Genomic DNA, 22,961 nt, shown 5'->3' on the forward strand with positions numbered 1-22,961 from the left:
TCTTCATCCTCATAGATCCCCGTCATCCCAAATTGACCTCATCTAAGTGATTTTCACAAAGTATGATTTCTTCCCTTTGCCACTGGCACAGTGCAGGGGGAACATTTGTCTCTGCTCATATTCCTTTAGATTTCCTGCTTTCCCCACTTTGGAGCAGAGGCTGGGGAATCTAGCATTTTTATGCAATTCAGAAAAAGAACTGGTTTTCAGAAAGTTAAGAGCAAAAGTCAGCACTCTGGAGTCTTATCCCCAAGATCAGACTAAACTAAACTAGCTTTAGTTTACTAGTCTTGATGTTCTCCTCTGGATGGCGTAAACCCCGAAATTGTAGCCACTACTATTAGCTTGGGATCCTGTATTAACTCTGCATGAGGACACCGTCGCTCTTGACTAAATGCCACTTGGATCACTAGCTGTGTCTTGAAACTGACCAAGGCTTGGAAGGCATGCCCTCCAGTTCTGGATAAGTTACTCATCAGCCATGGGACTTTGGAGAAGTCTGAGCCTCAGTTTCACATGCTGAGAAATGGAGACAGTGATAACGCATAACTCATCTACTTTATGTGGTTTACGTGCAGCACCGTTTTGATAACTGTAAGACACTCAATTCAGCTTGGCCTATTTTTCTCCTTAAGGGCACAACCATGTCTTCCTTCTTCTTCTTTTTTAACCTGCCTCTGTGTACACAAGCAGCAGTTAAGATGGCTTGCCCTCATTGCCATCTGCTTTGAGGTTCTGAAATTCTCCTTTTCGGATGGGTGGCCCCATGTCTTTGCCAGGGAGCACCTTCATCCTGGACCACCCCAGGGAAGCATCCAGACTCCATATCCTATAGCACCTGACACTGTGAGGGGTCAACAGCAGAGGTACCAGGGTCAAGCTGGTACAGATGTCCCCTTCCCCTTAGTTGGCTCAACTTACTGAATCCATTAACGTCCTGTGAGCTAGAGGAGAAGCCTTCGTCGTTGCGGCTGGTGCTGAGCTTGGTGGTGGGTTTGTCGGCCGAGGCCACGGGCCCCATCTCCCTCTGCGCTCCACTCTGTGTCTCCTTCTGCTTCTTGGCCAGCTTCCTTTGGGACATGTGCAAGGGGAATAAAATCACAGTCAGATGGTGACAGTTGCATCCAAGCACTGGAAGATCAGACTGTTCTTTTTCCCCATCCATCATCCTCAACCCCCAAACCTGGTCCATTTTCCAGAAACAGAGTCAAGGCAGGTCTTCCAAGGTCAAGGTGGAATAAACCTAAGTCTTCCTGAAACTGCTAAAGGCCTCCATTTGCTCAGAAATATGACACTTATCCTGCCTCATTCTCAGCAATGGGTGTGTTCTTTACTTGAGCTTAAAATGGGAAATGAGATTTGCACAACACTTTCCTTACTCTCCCTTGAAAGGGAAGAAGAGGCAGGGGGACCTTTCTGTTCCCATGGCTCTGAATGAGATTCACAATGGAGTCTGGCCTTTCTCAGGGATTGAGCTCATGAAATAGCCCACCAAACAAAGGTAGATTGAAGTAGGGGCTGGTGTGGGCAGTGGGTAAGGGTGAAGGTGAGTTAGTCTTATATCTCAAAAGGATAAAGGTTAAAGCAGAACTTGATGCACAGTTATTCCCATAGTGACCCTCAGAACCAGATGGGCATTTGGAATGATGATGATGACGACGATGATGACGACAAAGTATAGCAGTGATGCTCAAACTCATGTAAATTAGAATCACTTTGAGAGCTGAAAAAGCATACAGATCCTAGATTCATACAAGTAGGACAGGCACTAGACCTCTGGCCACCAAGTTCCCCAGGTGATTCTGACACCAACCACTGGAGGCTGAAACCATCAGCTTTGCCATCAGACAGACCTGGGTCCATGTCCTACCTCCATAGCCTGTGGTTGCACGATACACGGCAAGTTCCTTAACCTCAGTAAATTCTGAACTTAACCTCATAGGGATTAAATGAGGATTAAGTGAGATCAAGTGTTCGGAGCACAGTGCCTGGCACACAGTGAATGTTTAACACGTGGCAGCTGCTATTCTTGCTTTTGTATCATCACCACTGGTCCAACTGCATTCCACTGCTGGAATCCTCTCTCCAACAGTCCCGCTGTGGAATCCCATCCCCCCTGGATTATATCAAGTGATGGAGACTTTGGCACCTCACTGGGAGGCTGAGGGTTAAAAAGTTCTTTGTATGGATTTGAAATCTACTCCCTTTAAATGTCAACTACTGGGTCTCAGATTTATTGCCAGAGACACAAAAATATGACTAACCCCACTTGCATATGACAGTTTTTCAGCTATTTCTAAATAAACAACCTGGTCCCTCTGAGTTTCCCCAACATTTATGTACCTAAATATAGTAATTTTGTTCCTATCATGTGCAAGGCTATGGGTTGCACATTAAATATCTGGAGGGTAAATTCTTCCAGGTCTCTTGCTCCATTTTTCACAGGACTTGGCTTCCAATCCAATCTTGGTCACTCCTATTTCAACACGGAAAGGACATGTTTCCGTGATGTCCCAGAGAGGTCAAATTCAGCACCACCTAGGAAATATCCAAAGGTGAGCCCATCTGATAATGAAACAGGCAGTTTCAAGAGGTAATGATCCCCCTGTCAGAAGAGGGTAAATCTAGACTCAGAAGTATTCTAGAGGCTTTCATCTAGGATCACTTCTAGTTTGATGGTATTTTCCTTCACATGGAGTTAATCTAGCTGTAGACCGCACAGAAGAATGGCAGATGGCACACTCAAGTGAGGAGAGAAAATGTATAAAAGGACTATTGACCAAGTGAGAAGGGTATAAGGGGAATCCAAGGTATAATACAGTGATAGGAGAGCTGTTCATCACCTGTGGGTCCAGGGGGACAAGCAGAGGAAGCAGCAACCAGAACCCAAAAGGCGTTGTGAAGAGTAGGACACCTGTATAGAAGCAGTGAACTTCTCCCAAGGGATCCAGCCAGTCCTGAATGGCCCCCACAGGGAGGGAACCAGAGGCACAGATTCCCTGACTACATCCTCCCTCCCCCACCTGACCTCCTAGAGTGGCTCACATTAGCTGAACCCAACTGGAAGCCCAAGGCATGGCATCCATTTAGATCTTGCTCTGTAAGCAGATAGCAGAGTAGAGAAGCGTGGAGAGTGAATCTGGATCCAGGAAGAGAAGAGCTTTTGCCTGTTTGATGACAAATGCAGCCTAAAATGCAATTCCTCTTCTTTTTTTTTTTTTTTTAATTTGCCTGGGGAAAGAAGGGCGCTCAGGAATAGAAATGCATCTTTTGGTTAAAATGCTGTGGCCACAGACATGCTGCTCCACTAGTGAAACTATTCCAGGCAGACAGAAAAACAACAAGAAATGAAGCATTCGGTCACTTGGGCCTTTTCTCACCATTGGCAGGCAATCGGCCAGCAGGCAGGGGGAACGCAAATGAAAGAAAAACGAGTATTTCTGCTACTGATGACATTTCAAAGTTTTATTCTTCATTTATTATCAAAAAGGAGTGTGTTTCAAAATGTATAGGTGGAGTTTCCCTGGTGGTGCAGTGGTTAAGAAACCGCATGCCAATGCAGGGGACACGGGTTCGCGCCCTGGTCCGCGTGGATCCCACGTGCCACGGAACAACTAAGCCCGTGCGCCACAACTACTGGGCCTGCGCTCTAGAGCCCGTGCTCCGCAACAAGAGAAGCCACCGCAATGAGAAGCCCGTGCACCACAACGAAGAGCAGCCACGGCTCGCCACAACTAGAGAAAGCCCGTGCACAGCAACGAAGACCCAAAACAGCCAAAAATAAATAAATAAATTTATTTTAAAAAAATGTATATGTGACCTTCTTAATCATAAATTTGTAAAGATATACAGCAGACCCTCTGCCTCTATCTGAGTTCTGCTCACACCGCCCCAGCAGGAAATAAAAGGAAATCCGATAAGAAAATTAACTTTCAAACTATAAATGAGCATGTACTGGAGGCTTTGATATTTCCTTAGGGCAGAACTCCCAACCAATCTCATTCTATTCAGGGTAAGATAATATGGAAAGAGTTGTCTTAGGCACAAATCACTGGTTTCCAAAAAAAAAAAAAAGTCTTGCTGCATCTATGAAAAACGGCATTTTACAGAAATGTTTGGGTAGCTCTGAACCCCTGGATAAAAAATTCTTTTAATGGGGCCTCTCTAAAACATAGATATTTAAAAACTGGACAACGGAGTGGTAAAAATCTCAGGTTTTTACATCCTTACTTTTTCACCCATGGTTGACACTATGTTTTCGTGGTGATGATGATGCTATATAAAATTGAAAAATATGTAGACAGGTGTTTCAGCTACAAAATGGAAATGGAAGGGATGTAGAAGGAAATAAAACACAAAACCATACTTTTGGGATCTTATTCAAAATTTAATCACTAAAAACCCTCTTAGTAATTTAGGAAAAATCGTATTTTATTCCTATAGTCATAGAGTTTAGTTGATCCCCTTCCCTCTTTTTCCTGAAGAGAGGGGGACATCCCAAACTTGGGAGTGGGGCATACAAGACCTATGGCTCCAGGCTTCAACTCAGCCTTATTTTCCACACGTGTCTCCTTTTAGGAAACACCAACTACCTCATCTTCCTGTCCTAACCATTCCTCAGTACTCCCTACTCCTCAGTGTACCCCCATTCTTCTCCCTGGGCCACCTCTTCTTCATCCTTTGAGGCTCAGTGGCATTCAAATGTCACATCTTGGGCTTCCCTGGTGGCGCAATGGTTGAGAGTCCGCCTGCCGATGCAGGGGACGCGGGTTCGTGCCCCGGTCCGGGAAGATCCCACATGCCGTGGAGCAGCTGGGCCCGTGAGCCATGGCCGCTGAGCCTGCACATCCGGAGCCTGTGCTCCACAACGGGAGAGGCCACAGCAGTGAGAGGCCCGCGTACCGCAAAAAATAAATAAATAAATAAAAAATGTCACATCTTCTCTGAGGTTTCCTCTTGCTCCCTAAACAGATGTGTGGTTTTCTCTTCCAGGCTGACTCTCCCATTGAACACAAATTAATTAGCACCTACACATGCCAGTCTCTGCTGGATGTAAGAAGTTCATAGCGTCAAACACTGAACATGATCTTGACCTTCACAGAACACAGACACTAGAGGCAAAAGACAGGCACTAAGCAGGTAAATACACGAATCGATACAAAATCACAAAGGTGATTTTCCTTCTTTTCCAAGAAGGAAAAAATACATATAGCTAGGGGAGAGCAGCAAATCGCTGGTTTGAACCCTGTCAGGAGATCAAGGAGAGCCTCGTTGCCATGTCCGCTAAACACTTGACTAATCCAATTGCGGTGATTCAACCTTCCTACCCAGGAAGGCAAGAACCTCTTGGGTGAACCTCTTTCGACTTCCTGTACCTACTCCAATTTCTTGCTGAGTGTCTGGCACACAGCCAGAGCTCAATAACTCTGTTGTGCAAATTTATGTTTAAAAGTCTACAATCTGAAGTGTAGAAAAGTCTGTCATTCTACTCTGAGTACAAATTATAACCACTTAAAAAAAAGATATATGCAAGGAAAGAGGAAGAAAAAGCTGCATGAAATTAGTTTGTGGCCTGAAATACTTCTAGTTAATGAATTATTTTTGTCTAACAACTTAGCATTTCCTTCCTGGGGTGCTTGAAGAATTGATGGAATGTTCACAGAAGTCAGAGACTTGTTTTTCCCTCAGAGCCCACAGAATAGCCATAGCTATAGAATGTTTTTTTTAAAAACCTCATATAAGATAGTCACATGATATATGGGATGGTCGCATAACTCATGCTGTCCTCAGATCCCTCAAGACTCAAGCACTTGTGACTTCCCGAACCTGGCATTTTTTCCTGCAGTTGTCCTGAGATTCCTGCCAATTGGGTCACACAATTTCACCAGCAGGGGGTACCAAGAGCTGTTAAAAAGAGAGCATTGTACAAGCCTATCTATTCCTCTGCTGGGTCTTCTCTAGAGCTGAAGAATGTTTTAAGACATAGCAATCCGAAGTTCCCTGCTTCTGACAGGTTGGGACAATGTGATGTGGCTGGTGGTATTCTTCCTTCTAACAGATCACTCGGAGGTTCCACCGACTTTTGCTGGTTAGCTGAGCGAGGGTAGGTGGCCAGGGACGTGCCCACGATGGACCATGACTTCTGTGGTTTATCCTGAGCACCACTCTTGATAAGGGAGGGTGGCAGGTGGAATGGCTCCACGGAGAGGACTGTAAGGGCTGTGAAACGTTCTGGAATCATGCTACGAGAGGAGAAGGAAGAGTGTCTGAAACAGGGATGTTTCTCATGGAGATGGAACATTCTGGAATGCTCTCTTCACACACGTGACATCTGGCTCTGTGTGGTCCCAGAGGTCAGAATTAGAACCACCACATTGGCTTGACACAAGGAAGAAATTTCTAGCAAAGTGGAACTGCTTGGGTCTCTTGTGGAAGTGCCTAGTGCCGAACTGCCCTTCCCACGTTTTCTTCTTTGGCAACCTTCTCTTCACCTTTAAGGGGCCAACTCTAAGGCCCCCTACTCTTAGAAGTCTTTGTCTCCTCCCTAAAGTTAGTAGTTTATTTCTCTTTGCACATTAATTGGTTGGAAAAATATTTAATGAGCACCTACTTTGTAGGTGGTTAGACAGAAGTGGCTGTTAGACAGCAGGAGACCATGATGTGAAAAGCCAGACATGACCCCTGCTCTGTTTAGGCTTTTGGAAGTAATGAGCCCTCCATTATTGGAGGAGTTCACGGAGAGACTCAGAAACTACCTAGAGGAAAGAGGTGGTGGGGATTCCAGCATCTGGACCCTGCAAAACCCTTGAATATGTGGGTGGAGAACAGGAGACCCGGACAATTGAGGGAGAGTGTTGGTTCCATAGGGCTCTTCCCTGGATGTGAAGAGCCATATGCCCACTTTCCAGGGGAGACACTGACCAGGCACTCTTTCCTTTCTCCATAGGGTTCTCATTGACCCATCCTCCACTGGCATCTCTGGACAGACTTTCCTGGGAAAACACAAAGGTTGGAACCCTGGAGCCAGAGAGATATCTCAGTCCACAGGAGGTAGACAAAGAAAACACAGCTGAAACTCTACTCCTATTAAAAGCCGGCATTGCGCTCTTTGAAGCCCGGACAGACACTTCTATGCTGACATGATTGAATCTCTAATTAAATTTATACATCAGAAACCGGAAGGGAACTGCACCATTCTCTTATTTTGTAAAAGAAACTGAGGCCAGACAGAGGAGGAGCTTAGACAAGTCATGCAGCATTTCAGTGGAAGCCACAGGACCCTAACCTTGCTTTCTGCCTGCTAGCTCAGGATACCTGTTCCAGCTTTCCTCTACCTCTCCTTCTGGGATAAAACCAGAAGTGCAAGTTCAGTCCATGGTAACAATTCTAGCCCCTTATGAACGCAGCAAAACCTCATTAATCCAAACTCCACTAACTCAGAATAACTGTAGTTGAGGCAGAGGCTGGGCTACCGCACAGCAGAGTTGATAGTGTAAACGAGGATACGGAAAAGTGCAGGATTAAAAGGAGAACACACCACTTTCTCTTCTTTCAGGAGGCAGCATGGCACAGCAGTTAACATCAACTTTGGTGCCAGACAGCCTGGCATCAAAACCTGGCTCCATCTCAGACTAGCTGTGTGAGTTCTTGCAAGTTACACATGCCTTTGCATGTCAGTTTCCTCCTGTCTATAGAACTGCAGGTAGCAGCAGTGCTTCCAGGGAAAGGAAAGTGTTTGTGAAGATTAAATGGTGTGTAGTTACCAAAGCATTTTCCCCAGTGCGTGGTACACAGTAAGCACTCAATAAATGCTCTCCGGTTATCTTTTTTTTTTTTTTTTTTTGCGGTACGCGGGTCTCTCACTGTTGTGGCCTCTCCCATTGCGGAGCACAGGCTCTGGACGCGCAGGCTCAGCGGCCATGGCTCACGGGCCCAGTCACTCCGCGGCACGTGGGATCTTCCCGGACCGGGGCACGAACCCGTGTCCCCTGCATCTGCAGGCGGACTCTTAACCACTGCGCCACCAGGGAAGCCCTCTCTGGTTACCTTTTAAATATAGGAAACAGCCATGTTGATTTAAATGGCCTCATTATTTATTAAATATGAATCCTCTAAAATAGATACCCTGAAGAATGGCTTTTCTCTAAAAACATTCTTTGATGTATTCTACAGCCGGCCTTCTCAACCTTGGCTGCACAAATCATTTGGGGAGCTTTAAAAATTACTGATGAAGGCTTCCCTGGTGGCGCAGTGGTTGAGAGTCCGCCTGCCGATGCAGGGGACACGGGTTCGTGCCCCGGTCCGGGAAGATGCCACATGCCGCGGAGCGGCTGGGCCCGTGAGCCATGGCCTCTGAGCCTGCGCGTCCGGAGCCTGCGCTCCGCAACGGGAGAGGCCACAACAGTGAGAGGCCTGCGTACCGCAAAAAAAAAAAAAAATGTCTCCAGACACTGCCCAGTGTCCCAGGGGCGGTGGGGTGGGCAGAACTGCCCTGTGCCTGATTGAGAACCACTGCTATATACACAGGACCGTAATAGTTTATCAGTTAGTAAATACTACCATGTATTAGGTACCTCCAAAGATTACCTTCTGTGATCCTCACAGCAACACTATAAAGTGGTGATTATTTCTTTTCTTTTATAAATGAGGAATCCGAGGCCCCGAGGGTTAATCCTAAACTCGTGAAATGGGTAAAGGGACCAGGTGGTATTTGAGGCCCCCATTCCTCAGCCTGCAGAGCCCTGCGCGCTCCCACAGCCTGCTCTGTTTCTTCTCTTGGACAGCAAACGATCAGCTACAGCCTCATGACTGTCTAACTACGGGGGCCCAGTTCGGTAAATTATGGTGTGTCCTCTGGATGGAATATTATACAGCTATTAAAATGATGGACTGTCATTTAAAATGATTACTATATAACAACATAGAAAAGTGCTAACTGGATCACATTAAGTTAAAAAAAAACCTGGAAATTAAAACTGTGTCTACATTGTGATTATCACTAGGAGAAAGTATATCTAAGCTGATGTGTTAGATTGAAGGTATTAAGGATAATTTTCCTTTCTTCTTTGATATTCATTATTGTTATCAGAATGTCTTTACGATCATTATTTTTAAGTAGCAGCAGGGTAATGAAATTCAAGATGTCAGCTTTGTCATAGTTCCATCTTCCACCTGAATTAGTGGAATTCAGGCTACTCTAAATCCTGGAGTGAGGCAGGGGTTTGGTACACCCTTACTCTCCCAACTGCCCATAGCACTGCTGCGTGTATGTTTCTGAACTACAACATCTCTCCTTGAACTGTACAGTTTCCTCCGAGCTCAGCCAGCTGCAAGCATAGAAGAAAATGGCTCTGAAGGTAGCGGTGTGGAACCCTCGGGGAGCCAGGGCTGTTAGGAACACACAGTTTTCGAATAGCAGATGTGTCCGTCAGACGGTACTGAGCGGTGCGCTGGTCTCATGCATTATGCATCGAGAGTGGCCTGGAACACTGGCCTGGCCGTGTGGGAGAAGTCTTGCATAAGGAACATCTGATGAATTGACTGGAATGTCAAAATGTCATCAAGGATAAATGAATGGATGTGTTACTCTGGCTGTAAGAGGCAGTGCCAGCAAGACGACAGCCAGCCAGTGGGCTGCCCAAGACAGACGGCGTTTGTGATGGAGATTCATGGTCTTTAGGCAATGTGAGGTGCTTTGCGGGGAGAAGAATAGACAGAAATGCTCCAGCACTTAAGCACTGTAAAATCACAAGCATGGGATAAATTAATTAGTGAACACTAGGAAGGCGCCTGGTCTGTCTGTACTCCTGGGCAAAGCCAGGATGGATGGCACTGGGCTGGAGATGATGGGTCTCAACACCAGCCTCCTAAAGAAAGCAATTGAATTTAGTGTGCGGTCATAAACCGCAGCTGATGGAAAGGTATGTCTGGTCTGCATTTGTTTTTTTCACGGGTACTGTTTCTGTCTCCTGCTCCAAACTCTTTGTGTCTGTGCATCAAGTGTCTTAGGTGACTCTGGGGAGACCCAGAATGGCTACCACTTGCTTCTAATGCCACCATGGGCGAAGGTGGGGGTGACGACGGTTATTGTAATCCCTCAACCCAGGGGAAAACTCTCGCGAAGCCTGACTTCCCCTGTGGCATCCTATACAGGGGGTGCTCCATCCTCCGGTGATGGGAGGCTCACTATGTCACATTCAACCTGTTCTACTGTTGGACAGGCATCGTTAGAAAGTTCTTCTTCATGCTTCTCCAGCATCTCCCTCCTTGTAAACTTAACAACTAAAACAACGAGAATAGCTAATGCTCCCTGAGCATTTGCTAGGTGCCAGGCACTGTGAGCCCTGGCACAGTCGGGCTACCGCCCTATCGTGTGGCATCCTCATACTGAAGTGTAGGAAACAGGAGACCAGAGAAGGGGAGAAACATGCTCAGGACTACATAGCTAGTACATGGCAGAGCCGGACCCAAACCCACGTCTGCTTAAAACTAAGTCTTAACATCTTAACTATCACACAGATGTAAGTCCCATAACCTCCTCTTTACAGAGTCTGGCTTTTAGAGCAATACAGAACATGAGAAGGCAAGAACTAATACTTTGAACATGTGTTGGGTATTTTGCTAAGTACCTGGCCTGGGTTAGCTTACTCCATCTTTCATACAACAGCCTTGTGTTCGTGAAGTAAGTTACTGTTTCTCCACCCGAGACCTCTCTTTTCTTGTCTTTTTTGGTTTGTTTCTATGTCCATTTATTTTTTATATACAAAAGTCAGTCGCATTCCTATATATTAACAACGAGCAATTCGAATATGAAATAAAAAGAACACTACCATTTACAATAGCACACACACAGAAGAAACATTCAGGTATAAATCCACCAAAATATGCATGGGACCTGCATGCCAAAAACTACAAGAGGGTGATGAAAGAAACCAAAGTAGACCCACACAAATGAAGAGACATATACCACGTTCCTGGGCCAGATGGTTCAATACTGTTAAGATGGCAGATCTCACCAAACTGATTTACAGATTCAACGCAAGCCCAATCAAGACCCAGTAGGATTTCTTGCAGACATCCACAAGCTGATTCTAAAATACTACTGCACATTTATTTTTAAAGAAAGAAGGGGGAAAAAAGCCTTCAAACCTTCACTGTTCAGAAAATGAAACCCGACACCTGTTGTCATATTAAACACCGTAATCGTTGGGTACATTTTTAAATAAAATTATTTCTCTATGTCTGGCATAGCTGAATTTGAATAAAATCCTCTCCATGGCATAACCCTATTTATAAGACATTTTAAACAAAAACGTGTTAAGAGACAAAAGGTTGCTCTGTAAAATTAAAAGTGAGACTCGAGAGGTCTATTTAAAAAAAAAAAGTCACAAAAACAGCCCTAACCCCATCCTCTCTTTAATCTTGGTCCTTATTTCTCCAGTGCAGAATATAAAAGTCATACAATTGTAAAACGATGAACAATCCTGTTCCTGTTTGACGCTTGTCCCTTTTACACAGTGAGTGTATTAAAAGTGTATATATTTATGTATATGTATAACTGAATCACTTTTCTATACACCTGAAACTAACAGAACATTGTAAATCAACTATATTTCAATAAAAATTTAGACAAAAAATTGCCCCAGCAAGAAGCTCATCCAATGTTCTTTAATTCTGATAAAAAGATTTCATAAGAAGTTTTGAGCTTCTTGAGGTTTCATTAATGAAGAGAAGGCTAACGAACAAGTATTTCTCAGGAGACTGATTGTGGCTGAGGGGTCTTTACTCCACCATACACCAGTATGAGGAGTAATTGTTATGAGATATTAAATGCTGTTTTTAAGTGTGCCTGGGGCATTTTCGCCATTTATTAAATGGCTTCTACACACTTATGAACAGCATAAGGACTGTCTACCTTGATATCTATAGGGAGGAAGTGGTGCCATCAAACAGCGTGTTATCTTCTACAGATTCTGCCCTCCACACTCAGGTGCCAACATTTTAACCAGAGGTGTGTCTATTTGATGATCCCGTGGGGTCAAACTCTCATCTGAGGTTCTGGGGTAGGTGGCCAAGCCCTCATGCTAATCTTCCAAATGCCTATCTTCCAGGACCCTGGATTCTCAAACTCTCCCATATGAGTGGTTCTCGACAATAGTTTCATATTAGAATAATCTGGGGAACTTTAAAATGTCTAGGTACCCCTTGAGACCAGTGAAATCAGTTCTCTAATCTTTCTTTAAAGGTTCTGGCCTGTGCTCCCCTCCCTCTTCGACTGCTCTCCTTAAACATACTCCAGTTCCTCTGAGCTCTGCTCCCAGGAAGGAGGCAACATTCCCGAAGAGACTGTCCAGAGTAGAGTAGCCTCTTCCCCATCTGGAGAACCACGCCTCTTTTTAAGGCAGGTTTTGGCAGCCACACCATAAAGGACAAGCCTGTCCCCCAGCCCCTATATATTTAGAAATATCGTGACAGCCCTTCCAGTTTCAACTCCAGCCTTTTCTCTTCTCACTGGCCTATAACGTCTTCTTGTGTTAAAATGGCATTGTCTACCCGTGTGGTTTTTTTGCCAGAATCATTAGCTGACTCTGATCCCTCACTGAAATCAGCAGGGATGGAAACCAGGAGAAGGGGTGTCCTACCCAATTGCTCAGAGGAGAATTTTTGTAAGTTTAAGAACCACCATCTACCACTGCCCTACTTCATTGTATTTGGCAAATTCTTCTTTCATGAACTTACGTTTGGAAGTTAAAAAACTCTATCTTCCCCCACCCCCGACACACCCAACCACTGCTAGGTTCTAGCTTAGCTCTACCATTTGATAGATGACAATCTAACGAAATGCAAGTGAAATGAAAACAAAATGGCATGTACATTATATTTTTTAATTTCTTAAGATAATTCCATGAACTGAGCGCTATCATTCCCATTTTACAGATGGGAAACTGAGGCTCGGAGTGCTTAGGACTCACAGCTGCTAAGCGGTGGAACTGGGATTCAAACCTTCCCTTTCCTACTCCAGTCCTTTCTTCCTCTTTTTGTTTTTACTTTCCAAGTTTTTCCTAGCATGTCACCTACCTAGTTATAAAATGTATGTGTATGTGTGTGTGTGTGTGTGTGTGTGTGTGCGCGCGCGCATGTGTATTTCAAGATAATGAGGCCAAGGAGAAAAGGGGGTGAATGTGTTACTTCTTCAGTAAAACATCTTGCCTCTGCCCTATACCAGGCATCCTTTTTGGCCCTTTAGCCCGTGGTATCTTTCCTCCAAGCTGAATCAGTGACTTCCTTTTCTTTGTCATGTCTTCACTGCTCCTCTTTCATGTATTTACAACATTATTTTATAACTGTTCGTTAACATGTCCAAGTCACCTTTTAAGCTCCTTGAGAAAAAGGTATTTCTTTTTAAATACTTAACATCTAGCTCAGTGCTCAGCACAAAGGAATTGCTCAATAGGTGCTCGTGAATGAAAGAATATGTCATTTAAACATCACGGCTGTTCTGAAATGCAGCCGTTATTACCCCCATTTTACAGATGAGAAACTGAGGTTGAGATGGAGTTCAGTAACTTAACTGTGGAGCCCGAATGCCCAGGTCTCTTTCCTACATGGCACAGAAACCTGTCTGCTATCTTCCTAAGTTCCTCCAAGCCCAACCAGACAACTAGGTAATAAGTGGGAAAGCACTTTGGAAGAGATAAAGCTGTATATACAAACAAGATGTAATCATTATCATCATCATCAACATTGCAAAGCTGTTACTAAAGCACTTCCTCCCATTAAAAGCACTCTGCCAAAACACTTAGAAAGGCATGTTCCACTTCGTGCATCTCAGCATCCCATCTTCGCTACAGCCCTAGCTGCGAGAGTCATTCTCAAGTCTGGGGACGTTTGCTGAAGGCAAGTGCTTTCAGAACTAAATCCGTTCCTGCCCTGGTGACACATTTTTAAGGGGGCACTGTGGCTGGGCACTTCTGACCTTAGTTCTCTCCTCTGGCTGGTTCAGCAACAGGTTCTTACTACACTCTTCTGGGATACACCGTGAGCTCCCCCAGGCAGGAGCTATGTATTTAGACGCTCACAGCCCTCCTGCCCAGCAAAGGCACAGGTGAGAAGCAAATGCCTGTGAATGAATGATTGCCTAAGGAAGGACTTTTTAGAGTTTACTTATCATCAGTGGTTAACAAAGCGGTGACCCAGTTAGTTTGTATACAAAGTATCCGTAGGCAATGAAGTAGGCATGTTCAAGGGCAGGCGGGGGGCATATACATACTCAGATTAACTTGTCTCCAGTGACCAAATTGAATGGGGGTGTCACAGGTTGGGTTCCTGGAAATTCGACTCTGAGACAGAGATTGACATGTAGGGGATATGTTAGGAGGAGCTTCTGGAGACAACATCTGTGGAAGGGAAGGGGAGGGAAGGGCAGGAAAGGGGAGGGAGGGGAGGGGAAAGGGAGAGAAAGGGAGGGAAAGGAGGAAAAGTGGGCAGAAGGGGAAGCTGAATGGAGACGTAGCTGCAGTGATGGTTTAAGCCAGCCCCATGGGAAGCTCTGACACTGGACTGATTTTTACACCCTTGTAGAAGTCAGCTATTGACCAGCTATTGGATGACCTTGGGTGAGGCAGCTCTGAAGATCAAGAAGTCCCAAAGGAGGCTGTTATCTAAGAGTTGTCTGCCAGCAGCAGTTCTAGCAACTGGGGTGGGGGCGGGTAAGTCCATTCTTGAAGGGGGATCTGAGTAGCACATCACAACACTGCCCATAGAAACTTCTCTTTCCAACCCTATTTCACTAGGTCATGCCTCTCTGTCAGCAGAGAATCCCCCCTCTCTTTTAACTTCTTTATAAAGCTCAGATGTATTTACAGAATAGAAGCATTTAGAATCACACACCTTTCAGGACTTCCCTGGTGGCACAGTGGTTGAGAATCTGCCTGCCAATGCAGGGGACACAGGTTCCATCCCTAGTCCGGGAAGATCCCACATGCTGCGGAGCAACTAAGCCCGTGCGCCACAACTACTAAGCCTGTGCTCTAGAACCCACACGCCGCAACTACTGAGCCCACACACTGCAACTACTGAAGCCCACATGCCTAGAGCCCGTGCTCCGCAACAAGAGAAGCCACCGCAATGAGAACCCGCACACGGCAACGAAGAGTAGCCCCACTTGCTGCAACTAGAGAAAGCCCGTGCATGGCGACAAAGACCCAATGCAGCCAAAAAAAAAAAAAAATGGTTCTGAAGAACCTAGGGGCAGGACAGGAATAAAGACAAGATGTAGAGAATGGACTTGAGGACAGGGGGAGGAAGGGTAAGCTGAGACGAAGTGAGAGAGTGGCATGGACATATATACACTACCAAACGTAAAATAGATAGCTAGTGGGAAGCAGCTGCATAGCACAGGGAGATCAGCTCGGTGCTTTGTGTCCACCTAGAGGGGTGGGATGGGGAGGGTGGGAGGGAGATGCAAGAGGGAGGGGATATGGGGATATATGTATACGTATAGCTGATTCACTTTGTTATACAGCAGAAACTAACACATCATTGTAAAGCAATTATACTCCAATAAAGACGTTAAAAAAAATTAAAAACAATAAAGATACTAGTGCAGCCATTATGGAAAACAGTATGGAGGTTCCTCAAAAAACTAAAAATAGAATTACCACATGATCCAGCAATCCCACTCCTGGGCACATACCTAGACAAACTATGATTCGAAAAGGTACATGCACCCCTATGTCCATAGCAGCACTATTCACAATAGCCAAGACATGGAAACAACCTAAATGTCCATCGACAGATGAATGGATAAAGAAGATGTGGTACATGTATACAATGGAATACTACTCAGCCATCAAAAAGAATGAAATCATGCCATTTGCAGCAACATGGATAGACCTAGAGATTATCATACAGAGCAAAGTAAGTCAGACAAAGACAAATACCACATGATATCGCTTACATGTGGAATCTAAAATACAATACAAATCAACATATCTACAAAACAAAAACAGACTCACAGACATAGAGAACAGCCTTGTGGCTGCCAAGGGGGAGAGGGGCTGGGGAGCGATAGACTGGGAGTTTGGGATTCACAGAGGCAAACTATTAATATAGGATGGATAAACAACAAGGTCCTACTATATAGCACAGGGAACTATATTCAGTATTCTGTGACAAACTACAATGGAAAAGAATATATATATATATGTACAACTGAGACATTTGCTATACAGAAGAAATCAACACAACATTGTAAATCAACTATACTTCAATAAAATTAAAAACAAATAAAGATACTAGAATTTTCCAGGCATGGACGGTGAGTAGGCATTCCAGGAAAAGGGCACTGCAGGTACAAAGGTGGGACACTGAGAAAGGGACAGTTATATCAGGCTGATGTGAGGATCAGGAGAGGAGCTGTTCTCGAAGTCAGCATCCAAAATATTAAACTGAGTTGTGTGTGAAATTCAGATCCCCAGGCCACACTTTCAAAGGAACTGAGCTGATCTGGGGGTGGGGCCCAGGAATCAGAATTCTCACAAGGTCTTCCCCTTGGCTGAAGAGCAGCCGCAGGGCAGCCGTCTCTGACTTGCCTTTATGGTAATGCGTTCTATTTTCACCTGTCAACATATTTGCTGTCAGCTTTTGGTAACTGATACTTATCATCTTTAAACGGCTTCCTTCTATTCCTATTTTTCTTCATTTTTATTTGAAGTGACTGACAAATTACGTAAAATGCTTTTCGAGTCGCTCTTGATATCATCGTTTCAAATTCCTCTTTAAATGTACTGAGGCAATGATATTTGATTTCCAACAGCCTCTGACGAGAAAAGGTGTGTGCATTTCAGGAAACAAGGCAGTTTCCTACTTTGGGTGAAAACCTACTAAGTGCTCGGCATTTTCCAAACTTTGCCTCATTGCATCCTTGCAAAGTCTCTGTGAGGAATGCATTTTTAATCTCTACTTTACAAGTTAGGAAGCTGAGACTTAGAAAAAGTGAAGTGGCTTGTTCAGGTCACAGATGCAGAACAGAAGCAAAGGTTGCCTTAAAGCCACAGAAGCAAGGAAGGTACAGGGTCTGGAGTTACCTAAAAATTGTTACTTTTTTTTGTTTAAGAACAGATCATCTGTTGACTTTAGCTGTTATGTCTTTTAATTTCATCTTGTTCTTTCACTCATTCCACATACATTTACTGGGGGTTCACTGTGTGTGCTAGGGCACCACGGGGAACACTGCAATGAAAAGGAAACATCCTTAAGACACATTTGCTCCTGCCCATGGTAACAAAGTGACTGCGGTGAGAATTGGAGAAAGGGACATTCCTGCAGGTGGAAAGAATCAGAGAAGTCTTTCAGTGGGAGCTAATGTTTGACACGGACCTTGAAGAAGAGGTGTAGGATTTAAATATGCTGGAATGGAGAGAAATAGGATGGACGTGAAAAGCTCAAGTGTTCTGGAGTGTTTGCACACAGGGACCAGCCCAGGAGGAACCCGCCTCTGTGACACTCACACAGGTGAAGTGAAAAAGTTAAGTACTCTCTCTCTGCCAGAATGGTTGGTAAACATCTTAGTGCCTTTTCAAGAACTACTACACTAAAATGTCTCTGTTCAAAACAATTACTGTGCCCGTCACCTGCCTTGAGGTAAATTAACCTATGAACATACACCAACTCTTAATATCCTTTCAAAAAGCAGACACTGAAGTTGTTGGGTGCTGCTTTACTACAGAAAGGTAAAAAGGAATTCTAGAAAAGCATTTTTGTCAGCTCAGGAGGTGAGGAATAATAGCTGCTATTTATAAAATACCTACTTTGTGTCAGCCACTCTACAGATACACTCGCTCATTACCCCTCATGAAAATGCTGGGAAGTTACAGTTGTTATCACCATCTGCAGATGAAGAAACTGAGGCTCAGAGTGGTTCCACGATTGCTGAAGGTCTGAACAGTCTGGAAGAAGAGGCAGACCTAGAATTGTGATCTAAGTCTGACACCAAAACCCACATTATTTTAATTTTTAAAATGTGTACTGGACCGTGAAGGACCCCATTCTAGACTCCTCTGTCCCTGGGTCCCAAAGTGCCTTCTACCTATAGCTCTACTTATCCATGTCATTAGCATTCTTTTGGTCACCCCTTACTCTATTCCCATGGCTACCACCGATCTGGCTGCCCTGTGCTCTCAGCTCTGACCACATGGCAAGTCCCCAGGACAGCAAAGACAAGATTACCTCAAGGGCCTCCTTGCCAGCCAGGAATAGCTACCACTTCTTGTCCCAAGCAAGGCACAGATGTCCCTGCACAGAACTGAGGCTGTAGAGGCAGACACACTTGCACTCAAATCCTGGCTCTCCCACAGCCTGGCTAAGGGCTCTCCAAGCACATGGTCCAGGCAGGAGCCCTGAAGGTCTAGTGAGAAGGATGGGCGGGGCTTGAGGGTATGTGGTCCTGGATTCAAACCCTGGCCCTGCCACCTCCTGGCTGTGGGATGTACACAAGTCCTCAAATCTCAGTCTCAACGTCTAAACAGACTCAACACGATAGCATGTATCTCGCAGGGCTTGCTGTGAGCATTAGATAAACCCTGTACATCATAGCTACCAGCTAGTAATTGTTTTCAACTTCTGCCTCCTTCTAGGCTGGTTCAGCTGCCCTGCATTCACCTTTGTGTCTGCAGTGCCTAATGCACGGTACAGCACATTGTAGGAGCTCATAAAGCAGGATGAATCTTCAACCCCATCCTCTCCCCCTCTCAGAAGTCTAGAGCAGGGATAGGAAGACTATGGCCCTCAGGACAAATGTGGCCCACTGTCTCACTGTTTTAAATAAAGTTTCATTGGAACACACCCATGCTCAAACGTTTACATACTGTCTATGGCTATTTTCATGTTACAACATCAGAGTTGAATAGATGCAACAGAGAACCCATAAAGCCAAAAATATGTACTACTGGATCCTTACAGAAAATGTTTGTGGACGCTTGGTCTCGTGTATAGGACCTTTCAATGGGGGAGAGCCATTGAGGGCCTCTTGGTTTTGAAAAAAAAATTCCTCTGTTCCTCCCCCACCTACACTTTACATCCTCTTTCCCCGGTTTATCTATTTTTATTCCTTATCTCTCTTGGCCATTACATAATACCTCTACTACTTTTCTCATGTATGTCGTTTATTTTCTATCTCCCCCACTAAACATCTTCATGCGGGCAGGGATTTTTGTTTGTTGAGCTAACTCTTATATCCCAGAATCTTGACGAGTGCCTGGCACATAAGTAGGAACCCCACAAATACTTGTTGAATGAATAAATATGGATTTCATGGAAAAGACTGTTCAGCCCAAGTGTGTTGGAGGCTTTCTCTTTCATGGAAGATTTTGAGGCTTTTAGAGGGACGAGGTGACGCCTTACTCCCTGCGAGGATGGTATTATGTTTCCTATTTTACAGATGAAACAACTGAGATTGGGTAAGTCTGTGCGTCTCAGACTTTAATGTGCCCATGAAGGAACCAGGAATCTTGTTACAATGCAGGCTCAGGAGGCCTGAGCTGGGCCACCAGGTGCTGCAGTTCTACAAGCTCCTGTGTGATGCCAGTGCTAGTCTATGGACCACACTTTTGAGTAGAAAGGGTTTAAAGCACCCACTCAGGGTCTCTACCTAAGATGTGACGGAGTGGAGTTTTGAATCTGCAGACCGTGGGGGTCCTCATTTCCTTTCTGTTCCCCCTTCTCTACCTACATGCATCGCTCCCTCCTATGGTTTCACAAGACCTGTCACACATCCCCTCCTCAGCTCCCTGTCCCCAAACACTCTGCCTCCAGACCTTCCCTTCTCGAGACACCCCACCTCCAGCATATGCAGCTCTCCCTTCTGCACAGGCTCCTCTACGTATACACGTGCCCAGGACTTTCTGGCCCTTCAAGTGGCCAGTCTCACATTCTCCTCTGTTTTAGGGCCTAGTGGTTAAGAAGAAGTTATCTATCTCATGGGTCCTAGGCAGGCTGGCTTCCTCCCTCAAGGCTACCCCGTGACCTGCACCAGTGACTTCTGATGGTCAAGGGCCGTGCCCAAGCCCTCCACTTCCTTCTCTCTGCAGCACCTGCTACTGTCAAGTCCTCCTTCTGCAATGGGCATCGCTTGGTTTTAATGGTGCTCCTCCTACCCTGCTGTCTGCTTCGCCAGTTCTTCTCCCCCTCTGAACCTTTAACCATGGCCAGCTCCTGAGCTGGCCTGAGTGTCACAATCTAGGATCTGTCACTTAGAACTCCAAGTCTGCACCCATTGGAAGACCCTTGTTTATCACTGCAACTTGAACTATAAGGACTTGCATATCTATATCTCCACATCGTTCATCTTTGATTTCACCACAGGGTCCAGCACAGAGAATGGTACAAGGTGGGCATCCAGACAGTGCTATGTACACTGGCTAACAGACTGAGGGGGTGAGTTGCCCAGAAGGCATTGCATGCCCACACCTACTGCGGAACATTGATGCCATGAGGACCTCTAGAAGACCAGAAGAGCCCCCAGGGGCCACCACTACTGCCCTGACTCCTTATGGTTTCTGAAAGGGGAAAGACAGAAACTAACATTTCATGAGTGCCAATTTTTTGCAAGGCACCTCACAAAATCCCTCATTCCCTACGAGTTAGGCACTTTCACCCCTATTTTAGGGTTGAGAGGAATGAGGCTGAAAAAGTTCAGAAATCTTGCTCAAGGCCACGTAACTGGTGAGTGACAGAGATGTGACTTGAACCCAGAGCTGCATGACTCTTTCCACCACAGCAACAGCAGTCCGCACTGTCTCACACCTCTCTGCCTTTTGCATACGCTGTTTTCCCTGCTCAGAATTCTTATTTCCTCAGTACTGGATAAATCCATCTCTAAAAGCACTGATAACTGTCCCCTGTTCCACTAAAAAAACGGTCACCCGACTAAGTGCCCCTATTCCATGGTACACGTTGGTACATCTCCGCCGAGATTTCAAGTAGCGATACTTGATGTTAGGCTAGTCTCTCTGATAGGCTTGTGTACTGTGAGGGTGAGGCTCAAAGTCCTGGCCATCTCTCCATCCACAGTGTCTGGAACATAATGTGCACGTTCAATGCCTATTTGTCAAATGAATGAATGAACAAACGAAGCAAGGTTTCTGGCATTTTCAGTGTCGGTGGCCGGCGTTCATCGGTTCCTATATAACATGAGGGTGGTGATACCAGAATCTCATCTGCTCACTGCGTGGACCTATTGACCAGGGACCCAAACAGTGAGCAGAGGGATGGGGAGGCTTTTGCTGGCTCCATCCTCATCTGTGAAGGCTTCAGCAGATGATCACTAACAGATATGGTCTCTCTCACAAAGCTGGGTTTGCCAGCGGTGGAGGAAGACGTGGAATGATGGATAATGGACTTTACAAGGAGTGAGGCATTCTGAGTTTTAATCCCACTCTTTTGCTAACTGGAGCGTGATTTCACACACTTCTCTGGACCTCAGTTTTCAAATATGGAAAATGCCTATTAGAAATGTGAAACTAATTCAGTGGTTTTCTAACTCTTCATTACCAAGGATCTATTTATGGAGATTTTCTCCATTACCCTCATGTTGTGAAAACGTCTGGTTTTGTAATAAGAAAAATCATCATCTTTATTTAGAAAGAACTGTTAGGCAATCAGCCATCTATAACTACCAACAAAATGCATTGATAGCATGACATAACTAATGATAAACATCAGACCGAGATAATTCCAGTCCCAAAGACCACATATATTTCTGTCACCCGTGAAGCTGATTCTAGACAAAGCCACGATTCCCTGTAGACTTCCTGAAATAGTGGAAACAGCCAATGAATTTCCTTCTAATCTTTGAGTCCCTAGGGCTACACGTTCCCCAAGTACGTACAAATGGGCTTTGAAGTTGCCGAGATCAGTGATTTTGCTTTATGTGTGCAAATCCTGCAGGAGGATTAGGTTTTCCTCTTGCTGGAATTTGAGGATTTCTAACTAGAGAATTACACTGACAAAGGAGAAACAGCCCTTCACATCTTCAAAAACAGGGGAAAAGATCCAAGATGGCAGAAACATAACAGACATGAACATTTTCAACATGGACAGTGCATTTTCAAACGGAAAACATCTAGGCAAAATAAAAACTTTGAGGCTACAGATGGCTTAGACGGAAGTGAGTATGAGAAACCAACAGACGGCTGGTGCAGGAAATGCATGCTACAGGTTGCCTTACAGGGCACAAAGCAACGTCACCCCGGATCGATACTTACAAGTAATAGGAGTAGGAATAAGCATTTCTTCTATATATTGATGGGCAGTCAGATGATGGAAATGTCCAAAAAGGGGGGGAAAAGAAAAGACAAACAAACAAGAATTAGATTTATAGGAAATCTTGGTTCTTAGAAATGCACATAGTATTTCAGCATCCCTAAGCTCAAGGAGATGCAAGTTTCGCAACTAGTCATCGTCCCCGAGAATCAGATACTTTCAGCGGTAGAAGAAAGACCTCTCCTATGATGGAGAAACTCACTACTCATGCAGAGGAAGCCACATCGCATTTGGTTGTTTTAGTCGTTTGAAAATTCTTTCTCACGGTTCGGTAAAACTAGCTTCCTTATAATTATAATTTTTTGGTCTTGGGTCAGACTTCTGTGGCATTCTAGAACTAGTTTACCACTCCTCCACATGACAGTGTTCCTAAGATCTAAGGAAAACCATAATGACTTTTATCTTCTCTGTTTTAGGTCAAATCACATCAGAATCTATTTAGTAACGTCACACCAAAAGAAAGGAAATTGTGTAGCCAGCATCCAAGATGGCTCCCCAATGATCCATACTTCCCAGCACTCATGCCCATGTTAGTGCTTGCCCATACAGAATCAGGGTTGGCCCTGGGTGACCAACAGAATGTGGGTGGAGTTACATTCTGGGACTTTCTAGGATAGGACAGATAGAAGCCTTGCAGCTCC

General features: G+C 44.9%; 1 protein-coding gene across 1 annotated transcript in view; it reads right to left on the bottom strand.

The window, feature by feature from the left end:
* Positions 1–22,961, bottom strand: part of PTPRT (protein tyrosine phosphatase receptor type T) — a 765,643-nt gene that overhangs the window by 118,661 nt on the left and 624,021 nt on the right. The window contains exons 16-17 of the mRNA XM_065893296.1: positions 22,263–22,292; positions 922–1,070 (exon numbers count right to left, since the gene is read on the bottom strand). Coding sequence (XP_065749368.1) covers positions 922–1,070; positions 22,263–22,292 — 179 coding nt within the window. The remainder of the gene's footprint in view (positions 1–921; positions 1,071–22,262; positions 22,293–22,961) is intronic.

This window comes from Phocoena phocoena, chromosome 15 (assembly GCF_963924675.1).
Source record: "Phocoena phocoena chromosome 15, mPhoPho1.1, whole genome shotgun sequence".
Classification (NCBI taxonomy): Eukaryota; Metazoa; Chordata; class Mammalia; order Artiodactyla; family Phocoenidae; genus Phocoena; species Phocoena phocoena.